We start from the raw sequence: 19,746 nt of genomic DNA, 5'->3' as shown, positions 1-19,746 counted from the left end.
TGCTCTGATCAGTATCAGATCGGATTATTGTTGCCATTATCACTTTTATTCAAATAATCTTTCCAGTGGTCCAGTGGTTGACCCCATAGGCCATACGTTTCAGGTACGTTGCAGGTCAACTGTCTATGCTGCCACCTATAAATAGTATACCGGCAAATGTGGAAAATATTGACGCTGTTTTACTTCTTCGCACATTTTGTGCACGTTGTTGTGAGTTTATTGAGGAGAGTTTCATTCGACGCTAACAATAGCTAACAAGTTTACGAAGTTTTCAACGTTGATGGGGGTCCCGAGAAAGACCAGAAGAAGCCGGAGATGAATGAAGCTATCATCGATGTGATTATGTATGTTCTTCGTCTGTTTCAGTACACGGCCTAACTACAGAATAGGCGGGAAAGTAGTAGCTCTGTACATTATGTACACTCTGTCCCAGTAGGCTGTGTACATTATGTACACATGCCTATCAGTTTAGCACAGTGTCCCGGGTATTCTGCAGTGGGCCAATGGAAGGGCAGCTCAGCTCTTCAGAAACATTAATGGTGAACCACATGATAAAATTCTTGAGGTATTATCACAGGCTGGCCGTAACTTGGTTGGTTGTTTCCCTCCGTCTCAAACGAGGAGTTACTTATTTTCTTTGCAGGTCCTCGTTTGTTTAGATGACGAGGCTGACAGACAGAATGGAGCAAAGAAGAAATGAATCTCTCCTTGGTCGCCCTGGTGCCTCATCTTGGCAAGAGAGAAATTGTAGACAGCTTGCTGAGAGTGAGAGGTCTTCTTGGTTGTTCCGTGGGCGATATCCACAACCTCAAGTACACATGGGTAGTTGGCCAAATCAAGAAGATGTACCGTTCAAACGTCCAAGGCTGACGCTCTCTGAACAGTTAGATTTGTTAAAAAAGGAGGAAAGAGTGGCCTCTCGAAATTCGGGGCAAAAGTTGCAGCCTCATAGTTCCGTGTTTGCTTTCCCACGCGGTCATCACCGGTTAAATCAGACTTTTAGTAGAATGACAGCAGCTTGTGGTGAGAATACACGACGTTTGCCCTCAGAACGAGGAAAACGATGTTTGAAAATGTGTCGAGATAAAGATAATGAGAGGATTACCAAACGGAAGAATTTAACAAAGAAACAGTTAGATGTACGTTCTCAATCGTTGACTGCTGAAAACTGTCCGGTAAAAGAGGAAGTGGTTTCGGATAATTTTGACACACTTTCTCAATTGACCACTGCAGAGATCTGTCCAGAGATGAGGGAGAGAGCCCTGGATAATACCAACACACATTCTCAATCCACCACTGCAGAGATCTGTCCAGTGATGGGGGATATGGCCCTGGATAATACCGACACACTTTCTCAATCGACCACTGCAGAGATCTGTCCAGTGATGGGGGATATGGCCCTGGATAATACCGACACACTTTCTCAATCGACCACTGCAGAGATCTGTCCAGTGATGGGGGAGATGGCCCTGGATAATACAGACACACTTTCTCAATCGACCACTGCAGAGATCTGTCCAGTGATGGGGGAGATGGCCCTGGATAATACAGACACACTTTCTCAATCGACCACTGCAGAGATCTGTCCAGTGATGGGGGAGATGGCCCTGGATAATATCGACACACTTTCTCAATCCACCACTGCAGAGATCTGTCCAGTGATGGGGGAGATGGCCCTGGATAATATCGACACACTTTCTCAATCCACCACTGCAGAGATCTGTCCAGTGATGGGGGAGATGGCCCTGGATAATACAGACGCACTTTCTCAATCGACCACTGCAGAGATCTGTCCAGTGATGGGGGAGATGGCCCTGGATAATATCGACACACTTTCTCAATCGACCACTGCAGAGATCTGTCCAGTGATGGGGGAGATGGCCCTGGATAATATCGACACACTTTCTCAATCGACCACTGCAGAGATCTGTCCAGTGATGGGGGAGATGGCCCTGGATAATACCGACACACTTTCTCAGTCCACAACTGCTGAGATCCGTCCGAGGATGGAAGAATTGGGCTTGAACAGAAAAGCTGATATGAGCCTGTACACTCAAGATCGCCACACTTGTGATGAGCTGAAATCAGAATTGCAAGGTTCTTTTAGCACTTGTTCTCAATCAACAACTGCAGAAGTTCGCCCTGTATTAGACAATTTAAACTTGACTTTGGAGGACAGTTTTGACTCCGATGCACAGGATTTTGATACATGTTCAGTGTCCACCATCACCGGGATATGCTCTGATGATCAGAATTTACCTATCAATTCACCCCCTTGCAAACTAAAAGCAGAATTGCTGACGAGTGCTCAAGAAGTTTTCTCTCAAATCATGGACAAGAAAGAACAACACCTACGATCATTGTCTTTAAACCCATTGGTAGGCCCTGTTCAGAATTCATGTGTCAAGACTTTCGGTGATGAGCAGTCCACCATCCAAGTCCCTGATGACATGACAGTCACAACCGTGAAGGGGCAAGACGCGGAAAACGACCTTGTAAAATACTTCGGTGAATGCCCCGAGGAACTTGACAACTGTCTCATTCATTGCTTCTCCTGTGACGAGCACTTTTCCAGTAATGTAGAAAAACGTAACCATGAGGGTAGCAGACGTCATATTGTCAATATTGCTGCATTTTCAAAACATAAACCTCAGGACCTTAATCGTGGCGCCGTTGGAAAATGGATCTCGGTTTCTTTGGATGATCATCTGTCGGTTCTTGGTACATGTAAGGAGGGTCAGCTCAAACTGAAGCGGTCAGAAATGCCAAATGACCTGTTGATCGAGAAATTGAAATCATGGTGTCCGCATTTGAAGGATGTTGGAGTGCGTGTTACTTCCAAGCTGATCAGGTACAAGTCAACTGCAGGGGTGAATAGTGTTGCAAGGAGGGGAACTATGTTTCAGTATCGACATGCTGGGCAATTGGCCTGGACTCCTATACCTCACCTTCTCTTATCAAAAGTAAAGAAAGCCATCAAGGACAAACGAAGGAGACCGGCTAGAAGAATAAAAGAAAAGGAAAGACGGAAGCAAATCAGGCAGTCTTCCCGAGCTTCAGAGAAAATGGCCAGCGGTGAATTAGGATGTGGTAAAGAAAAGCTCAAACAGAATCACTGTGATGGCACTACCAGGGAGCTGAATCAAACTATATCTGGCAAGTCTGCAAGTCTACCATCTGGGGAAAGACACCTTCCGAGAACCATGACACAACCCCAAGACTACCAATTGGAGATGTACAAGGCTGCCATTCATGATGATAGTGTCTGTGTAATGCCTGAAGGTAAGAAATAAACTCGGCTTTAGCAATACAACATAGAGGGCCTGTAGCGTGTAGTCATTAGATCAGTCATTTATCACGTTATCCATGCTCTGATCCATTCCTCAGATCTAAGAGATGTATAATGGAATGGAGTATAATGTATGCCAAACCTTTCTTTCTGGGTGTAATGGTCTACATGTCTAGTCTTTCAAGATTGGGTTAAGGTGATGCTTCTGACACCTGAATGTCACATTCATCAATCCTTTTATCTTCAGGCACCAAGGAATGTCTAGTATCTGCCATGGTGATCGACCACATGTTGCATCTGAACCCAAGTCAACCAGTCCTTGTCCTTGTTGAGAAGCTATCAGAAATGTTGCGAATCTCCTCCAGTCTGATGACTCAGATTGGTCAAAATGTGCTCATCAGGTAGGTTACTGTATCATAGAAACTCTGTTTAGACAGGGCTAAGGTTCATCATTAGAAATTATTTTGGGAACTTTTACTTAATTGATCATGGTTGGTGGCCTTTCCTATCATTTTCTTGAACAAATGGGGATGTAGGTTTCCTCTGTCAAACTGTGATTTATCTCTATTTTCAGGACTGATCGCGGAAGTGGTTTCAAAATGCAGCGGAAGACTCGGATTGGCTGCTTCTGTGAGGAATTGGTTGAGTCACAAGATCATTCACTGGCCTATTTGGATATCATTGTTGTAACATCGGGTAAGTCTGGTCCGTCAGCCATACTTAGGTAATGCCTGCAGGCAACATTTGTGTGCTTCAGAAAATGACTGCCTTCGATACTGTCTGAGCAGAAGTTGGGTTACTGATAGTGTTGAAAGTCACCATACCTTAATGAATGTCAGACAATTGAATTCAACTCGACCTGTTTGCACCTTGTCATTATTGATACTAGTGTAAGGCCGTGGACCTATTTGACCATTCAGTTTATAAATAAGTAAGGGAGTATTACTAAATTTGGTTTGTGGCAACTTGCCACAGGGGTTAAAAAAGGAGTACGTCTGGTCGTATCACGCCATATTATATGTTGGTCAGAGCCAAGTCCTGATTGGGTATTTTGGGGAAGAGGGGATGACGTATGGTTGGTTACCAAGGGTGGTTGGTTGTAAAAAAGAGAGAGAGAGAGTTGGCTTGGCCCTGAAGAGACATTCACGATCATCCACAAAAAGAAGACTAAGAGATATATTATATTCACCATCATCACACAAAGTCGGTTGTGGATATTAGTTCTTATACTTCAACCCCACATAGACCTAGAAAGGGCAAGCCTTCCACTAGTCACCTGTTTTTCGCAATGTCGGATCACATTTTATCTAGATTCTTATTGTGTTTCAGATTATTTCCCCCAGATGCTAGATAAGCGTTTGTTAAAATGGAGCGACTTCAGCCTTTTCGTGCTCCCTGACGCACGCTGTGCATTTTCCTGCAATGGATTCCCAGCACTTCCTGGTCGGCCGAAGATCCTTGGGTTTTTGACTCCAACAATGCACGACAACAAGGTCAATGACATGGAGAAAATCTTGAATGGTGTTCTCAAAAAGATTGGTGGCGCCGAAATCTATGTTCGACATCTAAAGAAGATGACTGATTCAAAAGATGGATCCTGTCTGCTCTTGAGGCATTCGAAGTTAAACGAGGCCGAGTCGGATTTCATGTCAGAGATATCATTGTACATCACAGAGTTATATAAGACGTTGATGAAATCTCGCAACCAGTTACTGCACCGTTTGATACTTGAGTTAGGCGGTTCAGAAAAGTGGGAATGCAGCGATGGCATAGCTACTGAAGAGTTTGACAGTGGAACCATTGAACGAATCCAAGATGGCCTTCATGTTGCGATCTCTTGTCGAGACCTCTTGAAGTTGGATGAAATGACGATTTCATTTCTTCAGCATTTCCACCACATTTGTACTTCGTTCTTGGGACTTTTGTACGGCAGCACTGGGGTTGCTGCGCACTTGTTGAATGAGCTAAACAAGGAATTGTGTTCCTTCAGGTTCACCAGAATTGGGAGTGTAGTGCCCCGCTCAGAACTGTTAGCACAAATCAAGAACTTCAATACGCTTCAGCTATTCAAATCACGAAAATGTATCGATGAGCTGCTACCAAATATGAGTGCCATCCATCTTGTTGTCAAGGAACTTGTTGAAGTAGACTGGTCTGTTCGTCTCTGCGGGAAGCATCCGATCGTTGCCGTTGTTGTTCAGTCGCCAATCATGGGACGAATCTGGAATCATTTGTTAGAGAGATCCGACTTCTTAAGAATGCTGAACTTGAAGCCTGCATGCGTTTCAGGACAGGATCGTCAAGGCCTTATGCAGAGACTACACCAGCACTCTGTGCAGGTATGTACGTATTTTCGTGGGATAAAGACACTTGAGATGTTTGTGTGCAGTGGCAATATTGCATTACTGAACTTACTTTTGTTTGGAGTGATTAAGGCTAGACATTATGCACTTCTTTAAAAAGGAGCTGACCATTATAAAGGAGTCAAACAGGGTATTAGAAAAGTCTTCATGCGTGTACTGGTATAATTCTGAAGCTGCTATAGGAATCCTTTTGCAATTACAAGGACATTTTGCTAACCCCTATTGATTCTATTTCTCTTCTATAGATTTTGGTGATGACCCCTGAAGATGTTGACCTGGCGATACCAGAGTTGGAGCTTGTGATACAGCTAACACCTCCTTCACGTATGGTGCATCTTGGCTGCCGTCACATGATGCTCTGCCGGACTATTCAGGAGATTAAGGCCATAAGGACTTTGAAGAAAAGCGAGAAAAATCTTGTGAAGGCTGCCGAAAAACTAAAAGGACTGTGAACATGCTTGTACATGTTGTAGGCTTCTCAGGGTGTTGTAGGCTTCTCAGGGTTCTTAGAGGTTGAGCTTGGCAGGCAAATCTGTATTGCAACCTCTGCCAGAATAATATGTAAAGTCACAGCCTAATAGTGTATCCCCCTTCGGGCTTTACGCCAGAATATCAAATGTTAGGGGCTGTTACAAAAACCTCAAGGCGTCCCCATTTAAACAGGTCTTGTAATCACCTGATAATGCAGCATGATTGATTAGCATTTCCATCATAATATATCTTGTATTACTGTAAACTCCTTTATTTTTGCAACTTTTGTGACAGAGGTTACAGTTGTCAAATTAAGCAGCATGAAATACTCTATGCAGAAAAAGGAAACTGTCTCTGATTAATGTTTGTGTTAATTGTTGTAATGTTTTGGACAATAATAGAAGTTATTTGAAAGAATCATTGTTGTTATGCTATAAACTAGTACCTCCAGGAGACAAGTACTTTGGCTCACGCAGCAGTTGTTGTCCTGGAGAAGAGAGACGTCCCAGGTTCACCCTGGAGAGGATCAATACTTGTCTTAGCTTAGTTCAGCTTGGAGAAGTCGGAGGAGTCCCAGGTTCACCCTGGAGAGGATCAATACTTGTCTTAGCTTAGTTCAGCTTGGAGAAGTCGGAGGAGTTGTCCCAGGTTCACCCTGGAGAGGATCAATACTTGTCTTAGCTTAGTTCAGCTTGGAGAAGTCGGAGGAGTTGTCCCAGGTTCACCCTGGAGAGGATCAATACTTGTCTTAGCTTAGTTCAGCTTGGAGAAGTCCGAAGAGTTGTCCCAGGTTCACCCTGGAGAGGACCAATACTTGTCTTAGCTTAGTTCAGCTTGGAGAAGTCGGAGGAGTTGTCCCAGGTTCACCCTGGAGAGGATCAATACTTGTCTTAGCTTAGTTCAGCTTGGAGAAGTCGGAGGAGTTGTCCCAGGTTCACCCTGGAGAGGATCAATACTTGTCTTAGCTTAGTTCAGCTTGGAGAAGTCCGAAGAGTTGTCCCAGGTTCACCCTGGAGAGGACCAATACTTGTCTTAGCTTAGTTCAGCTTGGAGAAGTCAGAGGAGTTGTCCTAGGTTCACCCTGGAGAGGATCAATACTTGTCTTAGCTTAGTTCAGCTTGGAGAAGTCGGAGGAGTTGTCCCAGGTTCACCCTGGAGAGGATCGATACTTGTCTTAGCTTAGTTCAGCTTGGAGAAGTCAGAAGAGTTGTCCCAGGTTCACCCTTGGTTCACATCCCGGAGAAGACAAGAAGTGTATCTGTCTTGAGTTAATTTCATCCAAACTAACTGTCTGAGGCCCCCTCGAGAACAAGTACAAGTTGGGAACTGTTGTATTCGAGTTCCTTGCGAGGACAATGAGCCTGTGGGACACTGTCACATCCAGCACAGATGAAGACAACCCACGTGCACAATTAGCGCGTTCGATTTCTGGCGCCGCGCTTCGGTAAGCACCGGATCTTGGGCCTTGAAGCGCATGCCCAGGATGAATCGAGCCCGAACGCTCTGGCGCCACGCCCCATTCAAATGCAAACAAGGACTGACAACGGGCTGGCGCGGCCTGGCGCGAGATGAGGCGTCAGTGCCCAAAGAACGCACTGGCGCTTACTCGCATAAGCGCGGCGCTAGTAATCGAACACGCTAAACGTAAATAGAAGCACGTGGAGGACCCAATACGAGGCTTGGGATTCCTTTCTAAAGGGATTCCCCAAAGCAAGAAATATAATGAATGGATTTAGGAAACGCCGGTGCCAAAGTTTCAATTTCGGCCGGGAAAAAGATGCAATTAGCAAAGGTAGGGGCTTATCTTATACATATAACTGTACTTTATAATTCGTGTATGCTGTAACGATCTTTGAAGCTTTTTTCTCGTATTTATCTGAGGTGGGAAAAACCTCTGCATTGGTGTTCCTATCACTTATCACATATCAGTTTCACTACATACAGAAACATTGTATCTCCTTATTGATGTATTGACAACACTTTATCACTGCAGGCCTATATATTTTATTACTATGACTATACAGTAGAGGATGTACATAGCCATTGCTTTTCTTCACTCTCGTTTGAGTTGTCGTTTTCCAGTATACTCATAATAACACTGGGATTCATCCGAATATAGAGCAAGAGAGCCTGGGGGGGGGGGGGTCAGATCAAATGAACATTCCTCTCACAATCAGTGGTCCATCCGAGATGAAATGGTGCGACGATGCTTTGAATGTCCCCTGTTGAGATTTATAACACTGCTATTCAAACATCCCTATTGAAGCATCGCCATTTCATCAACAGACTGACAGGCTCAACGCTACTTTGTCAAAGGAGACTATTCATGTCGTGGCGCATGTTTCCATAAAGCGGATTATTTATATTTACACTGTTGTGGTTAAATCGGTGATATTATTAGTGTTTCAAAATAGCTGCAGATAATCCTATAATTTACAAGTAAATTATAAATGGGTGAATGCGTTCCGTTGCTATTATTAGCTGCGCTTACACCACGAAATATTGGTGGACCAATTGCACTTACACCACCACATTGCCGCGACAAATTGGTTCGGCAATCCATTGCCGATACAAATTGCCGAGCGAATTTGTCCCACCAAGCTTGATGGTCCAAATTCGCCCGGCTTGTTAAAAGCTCGGCTTTGTCGTGGTGTAAGCGCAAATGGATCGGCAATTAGCTAGTTAGATGGTTCGGCTCCAGGCGGCGCTTTCGAAATGGCGCTTTCTGCCTAGGCTTTCTGCGTTCTGCTTATTGTTTGCGCGCCATCTGTGGCCGGATTTTATAACTAGCTACAGCGCTGGTGTAAGCGCTTGGTGGATTTTCGATGGTGCGGCATTGGTTCCCGAACCAAGATTGGTGGTCCATTTTCAGGTGGTGTAAGTGCGGCTATTGTTATTTGGTAATTTGGCCGTGCAAGTGACCTCAGGTCAAACCCAGAATATCCTGTTTGGCACCAGAATATCCTGTGATTTGAGAGTTGGCTGACAGTGACCCTGCACCATGGCCCTATTCCATCATTCGTCTCAACTATTATCATGACGTATCACTCCCTTCCCCTTGGCTGAAATAAATCCTTGGCGCATCATCATCACTCTCACTTCATTTCCACTCTCCGAGACTAGAGTCTGCCGTTATCTCTTCGATCAGTCATTGTTTAGGTATCCTTGGTAACATGATGCTGAATGCTTCACAAATGCTAACATGATGCTAAAAGCTATGTGTAGGGTTGGCATCAGATCACAGTTCATCTGTCTATTGTAAACTTGGCGTAGCAAGGGTGAAGCTGATAGCTAGAATTCAGTTTTAAGGGCCTTTTTTTATTGATGAAAACAATCCTAGCTGATGGTTTACCAGTATGTCAGGTGAGATACAATACATGTAGCTTACTTTATACTCAGCTGTGTGTGCCTAGATGACTGGTACTAATCAGCAAGTTGTTCCTAGTTTAAAATGTGATATACCTGGAATCGCCCTGGTGTCAGGTGTTTATCAATACTCTATATTCAAGTTTATAAGATCAGTTGAGTTTCAGGCATAACAAGTATGTACTGTATTGGTCGAAGCCACTGGAATAATAAGTTCATTCATAATCAGTCCTTAGACCTTGGCAATAATAAGCAAGACATTTTTCAGCAGACCTTATATATGTGAAAGGAGAGTACTTCCTTTTCTTCAGTTGGATTGAAGAGGATATTGCTCTCATCATAGAACTCTGAACTGTGATCTTGCACTTCATAGGATTGGGAACCAACTGATCCAAGGATGAAAGTGTCTGACTCACAACCTGCATTCACTGATTGCATTATCTCTACAAACGGATTAGCTCCAAGGTCTTCCTATGAGTTTTTTGTGAGAGAATAATGTTACGAGTACATTTTTTTGAGAGGATCATTTCATTTTCCCCTCGGTCAGTTCTGCTAGCTAACGATATGTGCATTATGGAACCCCCAAAATCTGTTGTGCAAAAGGGCTTTGAATTCTCATCAGTCAATTACCAAACACTTGAAAGATAACAATAGATCACCTGTTACGAATAACGACGATGATTGCGTCTTTTTACACTCAACCTGGAATTTCAACGTGTTTATCTAGCAGCGTTTGGATCACCTTGACTCCAGTATTGGAGAGTGGTGTGAGTGAATGGCATACCAAGCGCTAATAGCAATGCAATCGTAAGCATAGCGGTAGCATCCTTATATCACTGTATACCACCATTGGGGAGGCGGTTTCCTTGGGAATTGGATAAAACTCCACAGACTTCTTCAATATCTTGGTTTCGCAGCGTCTCAACCTGCAGGGAAATAAAGTGAGTATATGTATAAATGTATGTCATGCTATCATCCACTTGATTTGAAATGTATAAAATGTTGTGCATTTTCAGTAGGCCTAATGCAACTGTAAATCCATTTTTTGTGGCTCTAGTTATTTGCCAGCTGCTGTAATCGGGAATTATTTATTGCTTTTATAGTTTGCAGTGAATTTGCATATTTGCATAGTTTTCAATTAAATTTTGTTCTTTGCGAAGTTTTTTACGAAATGATAATGCATGCGAAAATTTCTCAGTGTACAGTTTGTATGTTATTGAGATATATGCCAAAGTCAGATTCAGACTGCAAAAAATTTACTTTCCAATGAGAATACCGTTAGATATCTCAAGATTAGTGTTTGCCTAATACATGTATAAAACTGAAAAACTGTACTGTTGGACGGTCTATAATGTTACTATCTAGATTCATGATTATAAATACCTTCTAAATTTTATTTCCTGAAATGTTCCTGTCGAAAACTAAAAATCTGAATTGCCATTTTCCATGAATCATCAAATAGCAGCCTACATGATCGCACATGAGTGAATAAATCGTGCCTAAATGTAACTTTGTTTACTTTTGTTCTGGTGGCCAGTTTACTCACATGCTTACAACTTGAACATTCTTTTTAATCTGTTTACAAACTCTAGGCCTCACATCCTTTGCAAACATGTTCCCCATCCCTTTGAAATTAAATTTCCCAGGTGTTTAGCAAGGTTATAAACGTTACATGAAGCTGAATGTATCTGTTTATAGCAAGATACCGAATGACTCACGGCTCAAAGGCAGGTCCTCATGAAAAAAATCATGATTTTCAGTTGCAAAAGTTTCTAGAGATTTTCAGCTTTTCAGTGTGATCATGGTCATGCGCGTCTTGCCGTTTGAATTTACTGGTGACTCAGGAAAATAGAATAAACGGGATTTAATGTTGTGTACGGATTGCCGCTTCAGTGACAATCGTACGCTACCGTAAATGGTTAACAAACATGTGTGGAACTGTGGCTGGTGTTGCTCCGTCTGGCTAAATATGGTTTTGGCGTGCAACCAACTACACCGAATTATTCCCAATCGCTGAATAGAAGTGATCAGCAGTGTTATTTAAGAATGTCTCACTAATGGCCTGAATCACTTCTGCATAGCAATGCGGACTCCATCGACGACAAAGGGGACTAGTCAGTCGATTCTCTTCAGAAGTCTAGTCGAATTTTCGAATGTCTTTCAGGCTATCTGATGCACAATGGCCCTGACCATTTTGTAATTGCCGTGCTGATCAGACATGAAAGAATGCGTATGATGTGCAACGTCAACAAATCTGTTATTTCTTATGGACTAATGACCACTAAGGCCTGTATCAATATCACTATATCATACAGAGACTTTAGGCATTAGCAAAGTGTACATGCATCTTCAGATGTACAACAAGTCATTGCTGAGCTTCCCTCAAGCATTTTCTTGATAGGCCTAGACATTTTTGCCTGAACATAGCGAATTGTGGATAAGTGATGCTGTGTCTGTAATGTTTGCTGTTTCAGCCCTTGAGTTCAGACCTGAGGTGAACCGTGGAATCTGTTCAGAGATAACTGAACCTGGCTCGTAGGTAGACAGACACCGATCAATCAAATCATTGAAATGCTGAAACATGGAAAAGGTGGATCTGAGGTTCTGCCTTTTGGCATCAGATGTCCTTCCTGTAGTAATGACTTGGCCTTTCCCTTTTGGGTGAGCTGATGGCCTTTCTTTCGTCCTACTCTGTCGCATCTGAAATCGATAAAAGACGTTAACCCCTGTATTGTAACAAAACTAAGCGGCACTCATCATTTCCTTCAATAATGAGCGCCCACAGGAATTGATAGATTACATCGAGTACAAAAGCTCGGTGTGTGTACGGAGGTGACATTCTCTTTATCATTCCAATCAGTTCTGCTTGGATAAGAGGGTGCATCTCAAATGATCAATTTGTTTCGTTTGTTAATTTGCTGGTGTTTTCTCCAGTCTTTAGGTTCTACCACATGGATCTCTTCGGGAACCCACAGTCTTCAGATCATGAGTTCGGCAGCAAAACCACTAGATCCGCCACCCCTTGTCCTCTCTTTCATGCCAGAGTCTTGAGGCTACATTTGTATACGCAGAGTCAATTGAAGCAGCCGAATCATCATCACTGGGTTAAGATGTGGACACGTTCCACTCACTCCATCTTATTTCAGAAATATATTGAAATTGACCAGGATTTGGACCACATACCGGGATGCCCCTCTTTATCTGAACCAAAGCGCCAACCCTGAGCACTGAGATGGCCCCTCAGGTTCTCCACCATCTGAGTCATGTCGCTGAATCAGATGCCACATCCAGGGTCTCCTTGTTTCCCCGACATCTAGGGACGATGACAGTTGGCAATCATTTGATGCAAGAGTAGTTAAGCATGCACTGCTGTGAAATCAGTTTCTCGAAACCGCTCAACTGTTCCACTTTCTCTCAAATATCAAACTGACTTTCATTTTCTGTTCACTTCAAAATGTCTGACCAATTACAAAGTCATTTCGAGCTCATTTCAAGACCATATGTTTGATTAATAAACTTTCTATGTCTGACGTGCATTGGAACACGTTCTTCCTACTTGTGGTCTTGTGACGTTTTTCCTTGCTTATTGTTAGTGAAGTGCCACTTCAGGACGTTCCTCAATTTTTTCCATATTTCTGTCTTGTCATGCGTTGTATCTTAAACCTAGCACCCAGGGGATGTTGAATGACAAACCTTGGAACCAGAGAATGTTGGCCAAGCCAGACTACCATGGCAGCGTTGACTGTGGTTCAATTTGAGCCCTGTCTCTGTTTCATCTGTGTGTCCTTGTGCAAGACGGTTACAGGAAAATTCGTCCCCGGATAATTCGTCCCCGGAAAATTCGTCCCCGCAAATTCGTCCCCGGAAAATTCGTCCCCGAGGATAATTCGTCCCCGAGGATAATTCGTCCCCGGAAAATTTGTCCCCGAGGATAATTCGTCCCTGGAAAGTTCGTCCCCGAGGAGGATAATTCGTCCCCAGAATATTTTACAAAAGTTGAAAGTTTCTGACTTTACTTTCTAGGACTCTTAAGTCTTGTCGAATGGACTGTAGTAATAACTAATACTTTCGATTTTTCTCATTCAGTGTAACATCCCTCTTTACTACCATACTAGCCAGTTACCTACCCCACTATTTTTATAGTAGGTGGAAGTAGGCAGGCGAAATATTTTATTGAGAATTTAGAGCTTTTCTTTCATTCTGACCAGTAAAAATACTTATTCGAAAAAAAAATTATTTCGCCTGCCTACCTCTACCTACTACGAAAAGAGTGGAGTAGGTAACTAGCTAGTAGGGTAGTAAAGAGAGATATAATGAATGAGAAAAGTCGAAAGTAGTAAGTAGTAGTTATTACTAGAAACTAATGTCAGAAACTTTCAACTTTTGTTTAATTTTCCGAGGACGAATTATCTTCGAGGACGAATTTCCCAGGGATGAATTATCCTAGTGGACATATTTTCTGGGGATGAAATTTTCCTCGGGGACGAATTTTCCAGGGACGAATTATCCTCGGGGACGAATTCTCCAGGGACGAATTATCCTCGGGGACGAATTATCCGGGGACGAATTTTCCTCGGGGACAAATTTTCCGGGGACGAATTTTCCTAGGGGACGAATTTTCCGGGGACGAATTTTCCTAGAGCCGTGCAAGACACCTAACTCTGAATTGCTTCTCTGCACCAAGGAGCTATCAGTCTTGACTGGGAGGTTAACCTACAGGTCAGCCAGCATCCCATCCCTAGGAGAGATGGGTCTTCTCTCGTCACTGTGTTAGAGAGTCTGTGATAAGCTCTCGTCTAATGAGCTGTTCCCTAACAAGCCAGTCCTTTGAAACCGCAGTGATATGCACTTTTCCTATAAAAGAAGAAATGAAAGAGATAAACTGAATCATGATGATGTAGAGATGCCCCCTCTTATATCATTGTCTAAATATTTACAGTCAAGTTCCAATTGGAAAGTCCTAAGTACCGACAATGTTCAAGTTCTGAGTTGACATCATCAAATGTAACTAATGATGTCTCACTAGTGCACTGCATGATGCGATGTTTCATTTGGAAATGAATTCCTGAAGGAGACAAGAACTGAATAAGTTTCTTGATGATGAATTTTGAAGATCTCATATTCAGATTCATATGTCAGTGCATTTACCATCAGGATATCAACCAGTACTTCTAATTGAAAACCAACCTAAAGGTGAGTAATTTTGCAGTATTTCTTTATTTTTCTACCTAATTCACACGATTTCAGCCAAATCCTGATACAATCTGCTGCTAATCCCAAATCAAGCTTGATTCCAAAATGTCCGAGGTCACATTATTAACTACCTGTGGAGTTCTTGAGACTCCCAAGGCTCTCAGTGAATGCTATCCCACAAAATTACCCATGGTTATAAGCATTTCGTGGAGGGTTACCTTACCTGCATTATTGCATCCAGTGATGTTTAGGTTATTACAGTAAAGTAGGCATGAAACGCACACAGCATCTGTTTAGAAGAGCAGGATTTATTGATGAAGTTTTGGCACGCTGAAACAGTTTATGAATGGATGCTGATCAGGGTTGCAACGATCTCATCTTGTAGCAACAGGTTGGTGAAAAATGCTCTTATTGCAGATGAAGAGATTATTAAACAGACCTTGGGTCTGTGCGGAAAAATTATGAATGTACCTAACGGTAACAGGAAGTTGGATACAGTTTTTGTGGATAAAGCAAGCGACTTGGGTCTGTTTGTAAAATTTACAAGTGGCCTGGTCTGCAGCTGTATTCTGTACTGCAGAGTTGGATATGTTTTATTCCAATAACAGTACCAATGATGTGTTCTGGAATGTTACAGTCATATGGCAAGAATGTTTCGTGTTCTTTGGATAAGAGAGCCTGGATTCTCCTCTAGACAGATTGAGTCTCTCTCCCTATGGCTTATATTCTGGTCTTGAGCGGACATGTTTGGGACGTGTTAATGTAGCTTCGTGGTTAAAATCAGAGTTTTATGTGACACCCCGTATCTATTTATATGCCCTGTATTCTGTATTCTTTTGTCCTCTCCGCCAATTAGCCATTGTAACATGCGGCGTCTACAAAACTCCCCGCACCAGCGATGCTATATTTAGCCCATAGAGGGCGATCGCATGAACTATTATGTCGTGTGTTGCAGTAGTCAGTGACGTGTGATGTCACAAGCAAGATTTACAAAACGTAAACACTGTAGCAGACGGGTTGACATTTTCATCAGCTGTGTGCGGAATATTTGACAGTCACTATTGGATTTTCTACAAAAATGGACATAATTCATAACCAAGTGAACATGATCACATTCTAATCCAACATGTATTGGTCGGATTGGATTATTTTCACCATTTACATACGGTGATTCGGAAATATTGAGAATGATGCTGCATGGTGATTGTCTGATACAGTCAGTGATTGGATACGTCGGGTATTGAAGATGATGGCTACAGCATCCTTAGAGAGGGGGATGGTCTTCCACCGTGTGTTCGAACGGCAGAATGTCATGATGGGTGAAGGTAGGTTTAGATGAAGCAGATTTGGAGCAGTTTTCAAATCATGTCAACGACTCTTGAAATGTCATTTGAATTTTGAGTGCCAGGTCGGATTACTTCAAGCCACGTCTTCTTGCGAATGCCTTTTTAAATGAAAAGAGAAAACTTGTCCCCACTCCTGTCGGCTGTGAATTTTCAAAAGAGGCCATTTCATCGGCTTATACCTTTCTGTAACATGTCATCGACCCCGGCGTCTATGAATGAGAATTTCATATAGAAAACGTAAAAAAATGCGTTTATATTATCGATATTACAGTTTACATGCAAACCCTCTTGTCGGCTTAGGATATAATGCCAGACTATCATACCATAGCACGTCTGGGAATAATAACATGGATCAATCCAAATGGATAAACTGAAATGTATTGCAGACGTCAATCTAAATATGATTGATTGGACAATGCCCTGTGAGTAACAATTCCCAAGTCACTAAGATAGGAGGGCATAAAATAGTGGTCACAAGTCCTGGTTTTCATTTGGAACCCATCTGAGGTTAGCTCAATCATTGCAGAATCTTTGTTTAACTTTTTTGGTTGTTTTACACCCATTTCACATTGGGTGATATGAATAAAGAGTAGTAAATGCTTTTATCTAAAACTCCATGTACATTTACACTTGGCCTTTCTGTACAAAATTGAAGTAAAAGCATTTGCTAGCCTTTATTCATATCACCCAATGTGTGGCTACCTTATCATATCCCCTCATTGTCTACACATTGTGACTGAGGACATCTATCCACCTCTTACAAAAATGACCTTTGTGGAACAAGATTAATAGACATTCTTTTCTAACATCCATTGATCGATATATCCATACAAAGGATAACCATCAGTGTCACGATGAGGACAGTTATCGAGAAAACATGATGCCAGGACATCGATATTTTGCTTTAATCAGTCGCAGGCAAAGAAATGAATGTTGTTCCCTAGCAATTATGGACTAAGACATGACACTTAGTCCGATTCATGTGGTCTGGACGCCGGTTGAGTTCTTTGAGGGCGTGCTTTACTTCCTTAGTAAGAAATAATTTGGAAACGTAGTTTTGTGATGCTGCTGTGTCCAATGGTAAGACCGTTGTGACTGACTGGGACGTCAAATCAGAAAAAATATCGTTGGATTGTCCTTACGTCCTTACGTCTTGGATTGTCTCTATCCTTGAGTTCATGCACATCCCACCAGATGGCGCCCAAGCCAAGGCCACCAGACTCTCTAGAGAGTCTTTTTGGATCCACCGTCTGCGCACCATGTCGCCGTTAGGACTCAACATCAAGGACAACACGTCCTGGTAACCACGCTCATACTTTCCTAGCGTTTCTATCATTCCTTAGTAAGAAAGTAGATGTGACATTGGTGTCTACTACATGTAGGCCATAACAAGCATCTAGAGAGTCGATCGATATCACTAAAAAGTTATGATAAGTTTTCGGTGTCATTCATTCTAAATATGCCGCCCTCAAACAAACGCCTTTATGAGACGAATATTTTTTAAAACTTTCATTTTCACACAATGGATATTTGGCAGACACGTCGAAAAAAGTCGTTTTTCATAGTGGGAACTCACAAAACCTGTTTCAAAAACCTGTCAACACTCACACACAGCTGTTCACAAGACCAATATAGCCCCACTCAGGTTTTATTTTGGCCAGTTGTGTTCTCGTCAGAGGGATATTTCATTGTCTGTTATGTCGGGCTTTCGTCGCAGCGGTTGGATGCCCAGATGTTCCAGTATCTTTAGAAAGAGTTCCGTGCGGGTGATCACGGCACAAAACACTTTTTTTTTCTTGTCATTTAGCTTATAGTGCGCACTTTAATAGCTTTACGATGTATTTTTTGAGGTGCATGGGTCGTTCCTTCGTCTTTCTCGTTGCTTGTTCCGTCTTCATCACCGGCGGCTCCCACTCAATGCAACTTTCACAGTATTTCGTACTCTGTTCTGCTCTGGTGAGAAGACAGTCATTGTGAACAAAACGTAACTATCTAAAATGACCTAAAAGTGTATAATTGCTCGATTTGATATGAAGTCTCTTGTAATGAAATGCACTCTTTATTTGATGCTGCAGTGCAAATGCATTGCCTTAGGCTTATTTCATTGTGATCGATGGTTTTCCAATAAACTTGGGATAGGCCAACTTCTTATCATTGTTCTGTTGTTCAGTAATGAGCAGACCTTTATCAGAAAATCATGATGCCTGCGGGCAGACAGTATGTACACAATAACTACATGTACAAACCCAATGTTTTAGATAACAGAGTCACAAAAGCAGGAGGACGATCTCACAATGATGCTGATGAGTTTTTGATAAAAATTGTTATGAAAGCATTTTGAGTGGAGAGCTGAGCATCATCTATATATAGCTCTCAAAACAATCTGAGGCAATTGTAATGTAAAGAAGGACATGTAGGAGGAAACCGACCTGTGGGAAACAATTGTATGTGCAGTTCTTAAGAAACATACTTCATGCCCGATATGGTTACAGGCGAATAGTCACGTTATTTATGACCGGCGCTGTACCTTGCATGGCACACGAAACTAATTCAGACTCAAATCTTGTTAAAAATTCTCGACAGACAATAGATAGCTTCAGACGTTTAATTATATCACGAGGACCCCTGGGACATTTGCCTGGGTAAGCCCAGACGCGTCTTTGTCTTGTAAAAACGTGATGTATTGCATAAAACGCTGATCCTGGTTGTGATATTTCTTTCATTTCTTTGTCCTGATGTGTTGGCAGTTAATTGACCAAAGAAACAGACTTTGATTTCTTACGCTGGTTTGCGGCTTATGTGGTGCTGCTCTGGCAAAGGTAAATGTTCAAGGAACATCTGTTTTTGCCTCATTCACAGGAAGAGGCAGCTTGGTGTCTTGCTCAAGGCCACAGATACAAAACAGCAATGATCAAAGAGTTGAACCCACAACCTCCTGATAACAGGCCTGCTGCGCTTACCACACTGCAACTGGTCTCCAGACCTTCAATATATCTTGCTTCATTTGTGACTTCTTGCACTAGCACAAAGCTCTCTTGAGATTTCTGCTTACGTCAGTCGTCAGGCATGAGCTGGTCTCGTCAATATATGATAGCGTCATTCAGATCTTTTTAATTCCAAGCTCTGTGCTTCGCGATTCTCCTGATCTGAGCATACACGATAAAAAACAGTCTCCATTTGTGGAAGTGGGATTAACTGAAATGATAGCTCTACAACCCCATCAATAGAATTGATAGGTCATAAATGGAAATGAGGCACTTATCGCAATGAATTGTTGTTCTTACAGAGTTAGGGTGTCTTTTGTTAAGCGCTCCTTAAACAAGCGATTTGCTGTCGCTGCCATGTTGTCAAGGCTCTATCGCAGCGACTAAAATCACTTGTTTACGTGGCCCTGCAGAGTCGTGGTGTAGCTGGCAGTCTTGGTCAAAGTGCCATCCAACAAATTGACACTGCTGGCAACCCAATGATAAGTAAGACTAGACTACAAAAAGGCACTTAACAGAACAAACATGTTTGTCAGCTACGTATATTATTTCTAACCTCAGACGACTGGCCCCAGGGAAGAATCGCCAGGAACGAAAGAGTGAAAATCTTTTCCATAAATTCATCAAGATATTGGTCTCGTCTGACATCAATATTGCCAGCGGCATAATAGGGGACCGGCAGAAAATATTCCAGAATTCCTGTCCTGATCAGATGAAGCCATTTAGATTCAAAA

The 19,746-nt window shown here is 42.4% G+C and overlaps 2 protein-coding genes across 4 annotated transcripts in view; both read left to right on the top strand.

Moving 5' to 3' along the window:
- The first annotated feature begins 210 nt into the window (after positions 1–210).
- On the top strand, positions 211–6,540 carry LOC135497117 (uncharacterized). Of its 2 annotated transcripts, none has more exons than XM_064786836.1 (6): positions 211–336; positions 644–3,282; positions 3,537–3,690; positions 3,864–3,985; positions 4,619–5,628; positions 5,898–6,540. In XM_064786836.1, exons 2-6 carry the CDS (start codon positions 660–662, stop codon positions 6,102–6,104), a joined length of 4,116 nt encoding a protein of 1,371 aa, XP_064642906.1. In that variant the 5' UTR covers positions 211–336; positions 644–659; the 3' UTR covers positions 6,105–6,540. The 2 variants fall into 2 exon arrangements, with proteins under 2 accessions (XP_064642906.1, XP_064642905.1); XM_064786835.1 differs by having other exon boundaries at positions 211–344.
- Positions 6,541–7,783: 1,243 nt separating this feature from the next.
- Positions 7,784–19,746, top strand: part of LOC135496603 (kazrin-like) — a 36,510-nt gene continuing 24,547 nt past the window's right edge. Inside the window, exon 1 of one of the 2 annotated variants that reach the window (XM_064786020.1) lies at positions 7,784–7,915. In XM_064786020.1, the coding sequence (XP_064642090.1) occupies positions 7,846–7,915 (70 nt within the window). In that variant the 5' untranslated portion in view covers positions 7,784–7,845. Of the gene's footprint in view, positions 7,916–15,652; positions 16,008–19,746 lie in introns of those variants that run through there. The other variant, XM_064786018.1, reaches the window with a different exon arrangement.

Source organism: Lineus longissimus, chromosome 12 (genome assembly GCF_910592395.1).
Source record: "Lineus longissimus chromosome 12, tnLinLong1.2, whole genome shotgun sequence".
In the NCBI taxonomy this organism is placed as follows: Eukaryota; Metazoa; Nemertea; class Pilidiophora; order Heteronemertea; family Lineidae; genus Lineus; species Lineus longissimus.
This window is presented reverse-complemented; position numbering and strand designations above follow the sequence as displayed.

Coding starts and splice junctions, on each gene's coding strand:
- LOC135497117 (XM_064786836.1), top strand. CDS start 660: ATGACGAGGCTGACAGACAGAATGGAGCAAAGAAGAAATGAATCTCTC. Junction 3,283..3,536: donor TGTCTGTGTAATGCCTGAAG/GTAAGAAATAAA, acceptor TTTTATCTTCAG/GCACCAAGGAATGTCTAGTA. Junction 5,629..5,897: donor TACACCAGCACTCTGTGCAG/GTATGTACGTAT, acceptor TCTCTTCTATAG/ATTTTGGTGATGACCCCTGA.